The following is a 12,622-nucleotide window of genomic DNA, read 5'->3' on the forward strand; positions in this document are numbered from 1 at the left end:
TCTGAATATTCATCAATTTCTTATGAACACATTTGTATATCCCTCACACCTGTATGTTAACACCACCACCATCACCATATCACTTCCCTATCACCACCACCACCACCACACCACCACACTACCTCCCTATCACCACCACCACCTCACCACCATATCACCTCCCTCCACCATCTCACCTCTTTATCATCACCACCATACCACCTCCCTATCACCACCACCACCACACCACCTCCCTATCACCACTACAACACCACCTCCCCATCACCACCACCACACCACCATCTCCCTACCACCACCACCACATCACCACCACCTCCATATCATAAGCACCACCTGCACCACAGTCAAAGAATTCCCAGTGAGGGAGGACAGACAGTATTGTTAAGATCTGACTAGTTATCAGCACAGCCTTCGACCCTGTGTTAGTTATCGTCAGGACTTTCTATTTATGGCTTTTAGGTATTTTTGGGGAGTGGAAAAAAAAATCAACATCGTCATCATCAGCGGCATTAACATTATCATCAGCATCGTGGCTCCACGTTAAGGTGGCGTGTATTGTTCAAAAAGATGAGTTATACTCAAATCTGTAAATTTTGTTCACAAATCAGATATAACAGTTTTAGCCCAAACACACTTCAAATCAACTATTTCATCATCATCGTCATCACCATCATCGTCTTTTTTAACCCCGGTTCCCAGCTAAAAGATAAGGTGAGATTATTACTTTTAAGGAAAGAAAAAGAGAGAAAATTAGCGGGAAATACTGTCACATGTACAAAGTGTGTACATGGAGGAACAAGTACAGCTTTGGCAAAAGACAGGTGAGGAGATTGTAAGCAAAGAATATTATATCAACATGCGTCCACATCGCCATCATTACGGAGCTACACTTACTGACGACCCATGAGGTCAGCAGTAACTAGAGATCAGTAACGGCTCAGATCAGCACAGCTGTTGATATACAGGTAGTTTTTTTTTCTTTTTTGTTTGTTTACCACGAATTCCCTCACCTATCAATTCCCAAAGTTATGTCCGTTCCTCCCGGAACACCCTGGGTATATATATATATATATATATATATATATATATATATATAGATAGATAGATAGATAGATAGATAGATAGATAGATTGATAAATATACTATATATATATATATATATATATACAGACAGATAGATAGATAGATTGATAAATATACTATCCATCTATCTATCTATATATATATATACAGATAGATAGATAGATAGATAGATTGATAAATATACTATATATATATATATAGATAGATAGATAGATATAGATATAGATATATATATAGATAGATAGATACAGATATAGATATATATGTGTGTGTGTGTGTGTGTGCGTGTGTGTGACACGTAGGACTCTTGGAGGTCACGGAAAGGAGTGCTAAGTGTATACCCAGAGTCGAATACAAAAAGAAAGTTTGGAAGATTTTATATATATATATATATATATATATATATATATATATATATATATATATATATATATATATATATATATATTATATGAGAGAAGCATGAGAGGAAGCCTTAGATATCCCCGTTCCCCCTCTCTCTCTCTCTCTGGATATATATATATATATATATATATATATATATATATATATATATATGAGAAGCATGAGAGGAAGCCTTAGATATCCCCCTTCCCCCTCTCTCTCTCTCTCTTTCTGGATATATATATATATATATATATATATATATATATATATATATATATCCAGAGAGAGAGAGAGAGGGGGGGGGAAGGGGGATATCTAAGGCTTCCTCTCATGCTTCTCTCAACGCACCCTTGCCAGCTGCTGTACCCTGACTCCCAGCCTCCCCTATCCACCTCATCCCATTCTAATCGTACCTGTCTTCCTATGTCCCTTTTCTTTCGTCTTTGAGTAAAAAAATATTAGCACACTTCCCTCCTGGATACAAGCAAGCAGAAATTCTGAAGAATATGCATAGAAAAATACGGAAATTCAAGTTTTACTGTCTTTTCCGTGTACTCTGTTTCCCTTTCACTTTTCGGTAATAAAAGATTACAGTGGTCTTCTCCTGGATACATGTAAGTGATAATTCTGAAGAACATGCATCAAAAACCCAAAAACTTTACGTCTTAATGATATTCCTGTGCACCCACTTTTCCTTTCGTCGTTGTCATGAAGTGTAAAAATATTTTCCTTCTGGATACAAACGAGTGTTAATTAAGAACAGCATGCACAGAAAAACACGAAATTTTCCACACTTACCGGACTTTCCCGAAGACAACCTTGAGGACACATGGTCATATCCCACACACGCGTGCTTTCACTGTACAGGGTGCAGGTGTTTCGGCCAATTGGGAGAGGAGTTAGTGCCTAGGTGGACCAATGAGAAAGCAGGAATTTGGTGCAGTGAGGGTATATATGGGGCGTGGAGGGGGGGGCCAGGCACCTTCGACCATGAGGTCTGCGGTGCTCCTAGCGTGTCTCTTGGCCCTCGTGGCGGCCCGGCCCAGCGAGCGGCCCAACCTGCACGGGTGAGCCAAACATTAAGACTTACCTTCTCAAACACACTTACCATCAACCGGCTGTCGTAACTAGGGACTGCCTTTGCAAGGACAAGGAAAGGAAAACACCGTTTTAAAAATAATGCTGTCAGAATAAAACTTACGATCAACTGGGTGTCGTAATTAGGCATCTGTCTTTGCTGGATAAAGAAGGGGAATAAACGACCCTTTCGTGTCTCTTGTCTCCTTCCAGAACCAAGAGTAACTTGTGTGAAGGACCAAGAAAAGGCACAAAATTATTCCATCAGGAAGGAGATGAAAAGAGACGCACATAATTCTCCGTGTCCCTTGTTTTTCATGCAAAAACAAATCTTAGTTACAATAGGAAAATCATATCAGTATTCCAGTGAGTATCAACAATGCCTGCGTCGAAAAGAATAAAATAAAGCTACACTCGGTAGGGTCATGGCAGCTCTACGGTCGGTGGGGCGCTCATCATCAGATCAGCTCATGTGATGCAGTGATATACCAAGTGACTTTGCGCTAAGTGACAAGTCAGAATGCTTCTTACAGCTCAGGGAACAACTGCCTACCCCGGGAATTATCCCTATAACAAAATGCGCACTCGGTGGTCTAGTAGGTTAATGATTTCCAAATATTGCCTATTAGGGATTACTTTGGAGGGGTGGCTGGGGTTTACTGCTCCCATAAAGTCAGTAAGTGGGAAGCAACTGGCCACTCTCACCTTCAGTGCCTGGAAGGCTCGTCTAAATACTCCAGTCCATAAATGGGGCGTTAAAGAATTGGAGGAAAGACTGAATGGTTACTCTCAGATCACTGTATTAAGCTAAGGGGAAGCTCCTGAAAGGGTTCATGAAGGCTTAATTCCTCCATTTCCAAAGACGTCTCGGAAACATAGTGAAAAACGTCATCGTAGTGAAAGGGTTAGCCTGACTTAACAAAAATCGAACCTCGTAAAGCCGACTGACATAATCCTTCCTCTTTTACTTTCATCTGCTTTTATTTTATTTATTTATACTTATTTTTTCTGCAGTGCACAGGTGCTGAGGACGGTGCCACACTCGCCCTCCCAAGTTCACTATCTACACGGCCTCCTCAGACAGGGACACTATGACTTCTGGAGGGAGCCTCGCGCTCTGGGTTAGCTACCCTTCTTCTACGCTTCTCTGTGCCCGTTTTCGTTCATCAAGGGTTCCTTGTCTTTACCACTACACTCTTGTCTTTACCCCATCAGTGTGGCTTTCATTCAATTGGTTTTGTCTTTCTCGTCCGTCTTTGTCTTAGCTTCATATATCACTGTCTTTCATTGTCTTAATTTTTACAAGCTATTAAAACAGGAACACTTGATTTTGGAGGAAGTCAAGCGTTCTTTTGCTAGTTTTCCTTTTTGTAAACCTCCATAGCCACTGAACTCTTGCTTGTGACGCTCTTATCCACTGTCATTACGTCAAGGTGTAATTCTGACCCCATATTCTTGTCTTTTCTTCATCCACAACAGCCTAGGTGGCATTGAAAACATTTCCGTACTGAGCCCCGGCGCCCTGTGCTGGTTCCCTCTTATGCATGCCTTCGTGGCTTCTGAACTTATGACGCTCTTACCCACTGTCATTTTTTCATAGTGTAGTTCTGACCCCATATTCTTGTCTGTTCTTCAACCACAACAGCCTAGACAATAAAAACACTTTTGTACTGAGCCCGGCGCCTTTAGTTCCCTCTTTTGTATGCTTCGTTCTCTTGTCTCTTACTGTCGTTCATCTGTTTCTGCCTCAGAGCTGTACTGTAGGAGGCTTCGTGTCAACTGTTCTTTAGTGATATATTTTGGATGCTAAACTTCAACATTTCGTTGTATGCTATTTATATCCTTTTACTATTGACACAGTTTGTATCAATAATATACAAGAGGATACTGAGATATAATACACTGCCTATATCACTAAAAAAAAGGGGGTTACGAAATCTCCAGACATTTCGAATACGGCCCTCTGACTATCAATAACCTAACCTAACGTAACCTAACCTAATCCAACCTAGCCTAACAAAACTTACCCTAATCTAATCTAACCCAACCTAACCTCACCTAACTGAACCTAATATAAACTAACCTAACTTAACCTTACCTAATTTAACCTAACCCAACCTCACGCCCCTCAGGTCAGCCCGTCGACATCATGGCCAAGGCGTGGCAGCTGCCGGTCCTGAAGGCGACGCTGGACGGTTTGCACCTCAAGTACAGCGTGATGATCTCCAACGTGGCCCAGCTGGTGAGGGAGACCGTACCCAGGCACGATGGACCCAGGGCCATGGACTGGACCAGTTACCATGACTACGATGAGGTGGGTGAGGGGGCTGGGAGGGGAGGGAGTGGCCTCAGGGGGAAAGGAGCTGAAGACAAGTGGCATGATAATGAGGGTAAACAGGAAGATGGGGAAATGAGCGGTGAATTAGTGGAAAGGGATGAGAGAGAGAGAGAGAGAGAGAGAGAGAGAGAGAGAGAGAGAGAGAGAGAGAGAGAGAGAGAGAGAGAGAGGGGAAATAAGGGGAAAGGGGTGGGAGAGATGGGTGGCAGGGGACTGAGAGGAGGGAGAGGGGAATGACTGGAAAGAGTAAGGGAAGACGGGAAAGGGTGGGAAAGAGGAAGGGGAGAGGAGAAAGGGGTTGGAGAGAGGGAAAGGAGAGAGGTGGATAGCAGGGAAATGAGGGGAAAGGGATGGGTAAGGGGAGAAGGAAAAATAATGGGACTGGGAGATGTGGCGGGGAGAGGGGGAAGGGAAAGGAAATGCAGTGAGTGGATGGGGAGAAGAGGAGAGAAAAAAATGAGATGGGTGGGAGGGGAAAAGAATGAAATGAGTGGAAAGGAAAAAAGGGGGGGGGGGAATTAAATGAGTGAAGGTGAGGCAGGGGGACCAGGAGAGTGAGATGCGGGAAGGAGGAAAGTGAGGTGAAGGCAGGAGGGAAAGTGAGACGGGGGAGGGACGGAATGTGAAGCGAGGGAAGCAAGACGGAATGTGAAACGAACAGAGAGGAGGTGAAACGAGAGGAGTGAAGATGGGGATGGGGAAGAGGGGAAGTAAGTGGGATACGTTGACAAAGGGGATAACAGTCAAACATTCCCCTGTCAGATCAACGACTGGCTGGATGAGTTGGCCGCCACATACCCCAGCTTGTGTTCTGTGGAGGACGTGGGCACCAGCTACGAGGGCCGCACCATGAAGCTCCTCACCATTGGCACAGGAGATGCATCCAACCCTGGCATCTTCATCGACGGAGGTGAGAGACGCTGCCCCACACCACAAATGCCCATAGAGATAATATCCACCTTCCCCACAGCTCTAAAATAATAATAATCTATAACAATAATCTAAATACTATCCTTACCCACGGTCACAGCCACAGATATCCACACCACAAACGTCCACAGGGACAATACCCACCCCAACCTACAACCCTAATACCCCTCCCTAAGATATAATTAACATCCTTACTCATCAATGCAGAGATCAACACCACAAATTCCTAAAAGTGACAATACCCACCCGTAACCACCAATACTCACAGCTCTTAAACCTTTCCAAAAGATTTAATGAATGTCTCTACCCAAACCCACGCCCACAGGTTCCCACGCTCGACAATGCCCATACCCACAGCTCTAAAACCCCTCCCCAGGACCTAGTATCTATTCCTACCCACGCCCACGCCCACAGGTATCCACGCCCGTGAGTGGATCGCCCCCGCCACCGTGACGTACATGGTGAACGAGCTGGTGACGAAGAGCGACACCTACGCTGACATCCTCGCCGCCGTCAACTTCTACGTCATGCCCGCCATCAACCCTGACGGATACGCCTACACCTTCACCGACGTCAGTATACAGTACAGTATTTTCACCTTGGCCAAATTGTCGTCCTCTTGCAGCTTATTTCACGTAGTTCAGTGGTAGGAAAAGACAGTGCTCAAGGTTCTAGTCTACTCGTACTTCTACAAAACTACATTTTTTCCATAGCACTTCTTTGTTTACATCTTCAGCAACGAGAATACTTTTATGCAAGGAAGAAGGAACCAAACGCCAAGGGACTGCAAATTGCTCCCTCCTAGAAAAAAAACAAAAACAAGATAACAGAGTGCCAAATTCAAGATCCATTCATTTCGAGATACCTGAACACACTGAGTTTAAAAGACTGGAGATCGTAGGCAGTAGGAAAAACTGACAGAGGGAGACAGTTCCAGAGTTGACCTGTTGATTATATGAAGGACTGGGAGTAGCGGTTAATTCCCGCATTCGTGAGATGGACATAAAAGGAACGAGAGTTTGTTGCTCGACGGGTGCTACGTACCCACCGTAATGGTGGAAGGATGCAAGCTGACAGTTCAGAGCAGCAGTGACCATTGAAGTGGCGACAGAAAAGAGATAAAGATGCAACAATGCGGTGAAAAGACAGAGGGTGAAGGAAGCCAGTAAGGGGAGGAGAGTTAATGAGACGAAAAGCCTTTGACTCCACCCTGTTGAGAAGAGCTGTGTGTGGGAAGCCTCCCCACACATGAGTTGTACTCGATACATGGGCGAATAAATCCCGTGTATAAAGTGTTCTCATCTTAACCTGGTCAGATGCTGGTCCTTCTGCAGCTTATTTTCATGTGCTGTAGCAATCCCAGGGGAAAAAAAAAAAAAAAAAAAAAAAAAAGTAATACAGCTCTACAGCTTTTTTCATTAGCATTTCTTCGTGACTTGCATCATATTCCACTGTCAAACACTTCGAATCTTAAATTTAGGCCCAGATTTTGGCCGTTTCGCCGCTTGCTTCAAGTAGCTCAAAAAAAAAAAAAAAAAAAAAACTACATCCTTTTTTAATTGCGCTTCTTCGTGACTAGCATCATACTCTTTACCTTTTGTTACAACTCAGAATTCAAGATGGAGATGGCACTTTTAGGCCAAGAGTACAAAGAGTAGAGAAGATGTAAAATAAATATATTACACTGAAAGGGTTATCTATCTATTAAACTATCTAACCATGTCTGTCCACCTATCTATCTATTTATCCATCTATCGATCTAACCCACGAACTACCTATTTACCTAGCAAAAATTATCTACCTACCTACCTACTTGTCTATCTGTCTCTAACAAACAAGCTATCTATCTGTCTAACTAACTAATCATCTATCTGTCTAACGAACTAACTAATCTCTCTCCCCTCACCCCCTCGTAGGAGCGTCTGTGGCGCAAAACCCGCTCCCACCAGGATGGTGTTATCTGCGTTGGTGTGGACCCCAACAGGAACTGGGGCTTCCACTGGGGAGGTAAGGCATAGTCGTGGTGGTGGTGATAGGAGTCGGTTTGTTTTCATCTGACAGAACTGGATTAATCTTATACTTGAATATTGAGTTGTGGTTGCATGAAATTCGGTAACCCATAGTTATGACGTCTCCTTGGTTACTAATCAAAATCAAGCCTCCAATCTATACACAGTTGGCAATCAACTGACCTGAACGAGGTCAGAGATCTTTGCCAGGTGAAAACATACCTACTTTATCCCACGCAAAAGTTCACCAAGAAAGCAAAAACTTACTGAGAATTGTGTCGTTCCTTATACGTTTTTCATTCCTCCATCTCTTAATATCTCCTCCCCATTGCATAATACAAGGAGTTAAATTTCCCCCCCGACAGAAATCAGAACCTCAAACTTCATCACTTACCAAGGCTGCCTCTCCTCTTCCCTTCTTAAGTTACTAGAGAGGCACACCTTAACCAACATTGTTCTATAAAGCTGGGACTTAAATTTCCCCCCTTTCCCTCCTACAGACGTTAGAACCCCAAAAAATCATCACTTACCGACACTGTTTCTCCCCTTCCCTCCTGCAGAAGGTGGTACGTCCGACAGCCCATGCTCCGACATCTACTGCGGCCCCGAGCCATTCTCAGAGGTGGAGATGAGGGTAGTGAGGGATCAGATAACTCGTCTAGGTAGCGCCGTCAGTGCCTATCTCACTTTCCATTCCTACTCCCAGCTTTGGATGTATCCCTGGGGCTATGGTTATGACCTTCCTGACGACTGGGAGGACCTGGTGAGTAGAGGGATATAGGTGGATGGATGTTAAGATAGATAATCACATGGATGAACTCGAGAGACCTGAGTAAAGGGATATGTGGACTGGTGGATAGTTGAGTGGATGAAAATACAGATAATTACATGGATGGATGGAGGGAGGGAGGGACCTAGTGCGTACGGTGATAGGTGGATTGGTGCATAGATGGGTGGATAAATAGATAGGTAATTACATGGATGGATGGATGGATGGTGGGAGGAAGGGACTTGGTGAGTAAGGTCACAGATGAATTGGTGAATATATGGATGGATGAAATAACATAAAATTACATGGATGAATGGATTGACTGAAGGAGGGAGGGGCGGACCTGATAAGTACTGTGATAGGTGGATTGGCGTATATGTGGATGAATGAGACTGATAATTATATGGATAGAGGGAGGGAGGGACCTGGTGATTACAGGGATACGTGGATTGGTGCGCTGGTTGATGGATGGATAGATGGATAATTACATGGATGGACGGATGGATGGACTGGCCTGATCCTGAGAGTACAGAACTTAGTGCAAAGGTGGATTGGTTGATGTGCGTGGACTGATGGCCAAAAGGATTTTTACAAGCATATACTGGTAAACATGCTTATGGAAAAAAAAAAAAAAAAATCACACACACATACATGTGGCTTGCTGACTAAATAGAAAAATGGATGGCTTAATAGACAGAATCCACCATAACCCAAATCGTGTATACATCCTCACCACGCTCACCTCACCTCCCATACCATCCCTCCTCACTAACAATTCCTCTTCTCACCATTCCCTTGTCCTCTTCCTTCTGTTCACCTATTCCTTTCTTAACACCTTCCACCTAAGGGCATACTTCGCAATATATTTAAGGATATTCAACTTCTATGAGAACCCTACAGCATATTATGTATTGTGTTTAATTTTCCTCTAGTCAATGCCACATGAATTTATTCGTATCAGGAGACTTCCTTGGGGTACAGGGGTTACTCTTCGATAGTCCTTAAACTTCTGCTGCATTTTTCTTTAAGGCTTGATCACCTAGAAAGGACTAAGATTTGTGTGGTCTGTGTCCATGCAACTAACTTCCTTCCCCTCATTTCTGTTTCCTTGACCTGTCCCTTACTACCCCAACCACTCCTCCACTTCCCCCACCACTCCGTCCTTGATCCCTCCATCACCACTTCGCCCTTCTTGACCCCAGCCTTACCTCCCCCATCACTCTTCCCTCATGTCCATCACCTCTCCTCCATGCTTGATCCTTTCCTCTCACCTTGATCCCTCCCTCATCCCCCCCCACCACTTCTCCCAACCCCAGGGGAGAGGCCTAAGCTCCATAACTTCCCCTTTTCAAATTACAAATTCATACTGGTTATCTGCCTTGAAGGCCCTTGTGCATCTGACAGTCATGTCTATTTTAGCTACTTAACTGAACCCTTTGCCCCTAACTAACCGAACCAAATCTTACCTAACCTAATCTAATCCAACCTAACAACAAAACCTAATTTACCCAAACCAACCCTAATGCAACATAACTCGTTTAAACCCAACCTAACCTAATCTAATCCAACCCAACCTAACATAACTAAACATCAACCTAATCTGGTCATTGTGTCCCTCAGGATGCTCTTGCTCAGGATGCTGTGACTGCTCTGACTGCTGTCCATGGCACGATTTATGAGATTGGATCCTCTGCTAACACCATTTGTAAGTTGGACCTTCGCCAATACACAATTCTGTCTTTGGTGTTTCCTTACATCGTCCCTTCACCAACAAAAAATTAAGTCCATCTCTTTTTAATACAGTACTATTGGTATTTCCTTCCCTTGTCTGCCATGGAAAGATCACATTACTTCCCATGCAAAAGCAGCATCATAAAGGTTATGCGAAATGAATCAACTCCATACATTTTCAGCCATACACAAATGCTGACTTTGTAGTGCCTTAACCCACCTATGTGTGGTTCCTCTCTTATGTGTGGGGGGCTCAAAACATACAGCTTTGTAAAACTGGATGGAGTTAAACATTTTTCATCTCATCAGTTCTCCTCCTTTCACCAAATCCTTTTAAGCTTTCTCTTTGGCACAAAATTGCCTTCCTCTGCTCTCACCTAACTGTTCTGGTTACTGCTCTTTTGACATTTTTGCTTGCATCCTCCATCATGATGAACCTCACACTGCACTTGTCTAGTTGCACGCATCCCTTTTCTGTCCCATTCTCTAATGTAAAATACTAAGCCTTTGACAGCAAGAAATTCGACAACCTTATTTGAGTCACAAATAAGTCCCCTTAGTAAACTGTTTAATCAGCTCTCCAGTCTGACAACAACTGACCTACAACCAAGCTGAAAGAAGTTAGGGATTCCGGTCAAGTTAAACAAACTATAATTCTGTTTCCTCTCAACCTAACAGATGTGGCAGCAGGAGGCTCTGATGACTGGGCTAAGGGAGTGGGTGGTGTCAAGTACTCCTACACCGTTGAACTCCGTGACACTGGTTCATATGGGTTCCTCCTCCCACCAGAACAGATCATCCCCACCGGTGAGGAGACATTTGAGGCGCTCCTGGTCTATGCTAGGTTCTTCCAAAATGGTGGCACTTAGATACCATGCCATGAACCTGGAGCTAACTAATGCTGATCAAGATTAGTGGGTCAGAGGAGTCTAGTGCATTAAAAAAATATACAGTATCTAACAAATGCCAACTCTCATGATCAACAGCTGGGTGGAGTCTAAAGAAAGAATAAAATAAACAAGACATACTTGGGCCGAGTGGGTTAAAAAAATAAAAAAAAGGCTTAAATACTGTATAAACCAACACAGTCCCTGAAGATCAACAATTTAGCAGTGTCTATGGTGAGATAAAATAAGCAAGAAATGCTCAAGATGAATGGGTTAAAAGAGCCTAGATAACAACAGTCTATACTGCAACCAAAAGCTAACAAATGTAGACTCCCCCCCAACCTAACAACTGGAGACTCCCAGGGTTGATAAGTTAACTAGTTGGTCTCCCTAAATTTTTGTCACCAAATCTTAATGCATCGTCACAATCGACCATCCAAAAATAAAAGTATTTCCCAGCCCTTATTACTTCCTCATTTTGCCTTGGCTTTATAAACACTGTAATGCTACTTTCAGGTGACTACACGCGGCAATAAGCCAAATGGGCTTTGTGGTAGGTGGGGGCACCCACCATCCACTCACTCAATGTAGTGCTGCTTTCGCGTGTCTGCCCTGTCCTCTCCTCCATCCTTCTTTCCTTCCATCTTCTTCTGTCTTTCCTTCATTCTTTCCTCGTCTTTCTGCCTGCGGGTGACTTTACACTCCCTCTTCTGTCCTTCATTCTTTCCTCTTCCTTCTGCCCGTGGGTGACTCTACACTGAGTGACAAGTCAAATGGTTTCCTGTACACCAGGAAACCATTTACTATGCTGGGTGGTAACCATATAACCAAATTTTGGCGCCTGGTGGTTTAGTGGGTAATTATTGGCTCCAATCGGATTGAGCCGGTGAAGGTTTATATCCAAGGGGTGGTTGGGGTTTATTGCTCACATAATGCCACTCAAAGATGAGTGAGGCTGGTCACTCACATCTTAAATGTCGGGACCAGCTGCCTAGCCCTGGGCTCCTGCGCTCCTCATGGGGCAACGTAGGTTTGGATGATGGATGAATGGATGGTTTCTTGTAACCCAGGAAACCATTTACTGTACTGTAGAAGAGTATGCTGGGTGATAACCATATAACTAACGTATGGATACCTGGTGATCAAGAGGATCAAGGTGCTTCAACTGTATGTAGCCCTTACTGGGTCATGTTGGAAAGATAGTTGGAGTTTATTCCTCACAAAATGCCACTTTCGGACCAAGCAACTACAGCACACTGAATTAACAAAGAAAACCTTACATTTGCCATCTCTTCATCTTGAATGCTGACCTGTAACAAGAGATTAACACTAGACTATGGTGCCAATCAGCAAGAAGTATTACAGAAAGAATGTAATGCTGTAGCAGTCGTATTCTGCCATTAAGGTGTGG

The 12,622-nt window shown here is 43.7% G+C and overlaps 1 protein-coding gene across 1 annotated transcript; it reads left to right on the forward strand.

The window, feature by feature from the left end:
- The first annotated feature begins 2,460 nt into the window (after positions 1 to 2,460).
- Positions 2,461 to 11,193, forward strand: LOC145399024 (carboxypeptidase B-like). Its single transcript, XM_080271753.1, has 9 exons — positions 2,461 to 2,537; positions 3,562 to 3,668; positions 4,680 to 4,861; positions 5,648 to 5,795; positions 6,230 to 6,387; positions 7,732 to 7,822; positions 8,385 to 8,587; positions 10,214 to 10,298; positions 11,003 to 11,193. The coding sequence occupies exons 1-9, from the start codon at positions 2,461 to 2,463 to the stop codon at positions 11,191 to 11,193; spliced, it is 1,242 nt and encodes a 413-aa protein (XP_080127879.1).
- The last annotated feature ends 1,429 nt before the right edge of the window (positions 11,194 to 12,622 follow it).

Source organism: Coenobita brevimanus, chromosome 47, assembly GCF_032717465.1.
Source record: "Coenobita brevimanus isolate Jiangsu-jjx chromosome 47, ASM3271746v2, whole genome shotgun sequence".
In the NCBI taxonomy this organism is placed as follows: Eukaryota; Metazoa; Arthropoda; class Malacostraca; order Decapoda; family Coenobitidae; genus Coenobita; species Coenobita brevimanus.

Bases quoted from the DNA above. Each gene is read 5' to 3' on its own strand.
- LOC145399024 (XM_080271753.1), top strand. From the start codon at position 2,461: ATGAGGTCTGCGGTGCTCCTAGCGTGTCTCTTGGCCCTCGTGGCGGCC. The intron at 5,796-6,229 runs GTGAGAGACGCT...CCACGCCCACAG, and splicing joins TGGCATCTTCATCGACGGAG to GTATCCACGCCCGTGAGTGG. The intron at 7,823-8,384 runs GTAAGGCATAGT...TCCCTCCTGCAG, and splicing joins CTGGGGCTTCCACTGGGGAG to AAGGTGGTACGTCCGACAGC.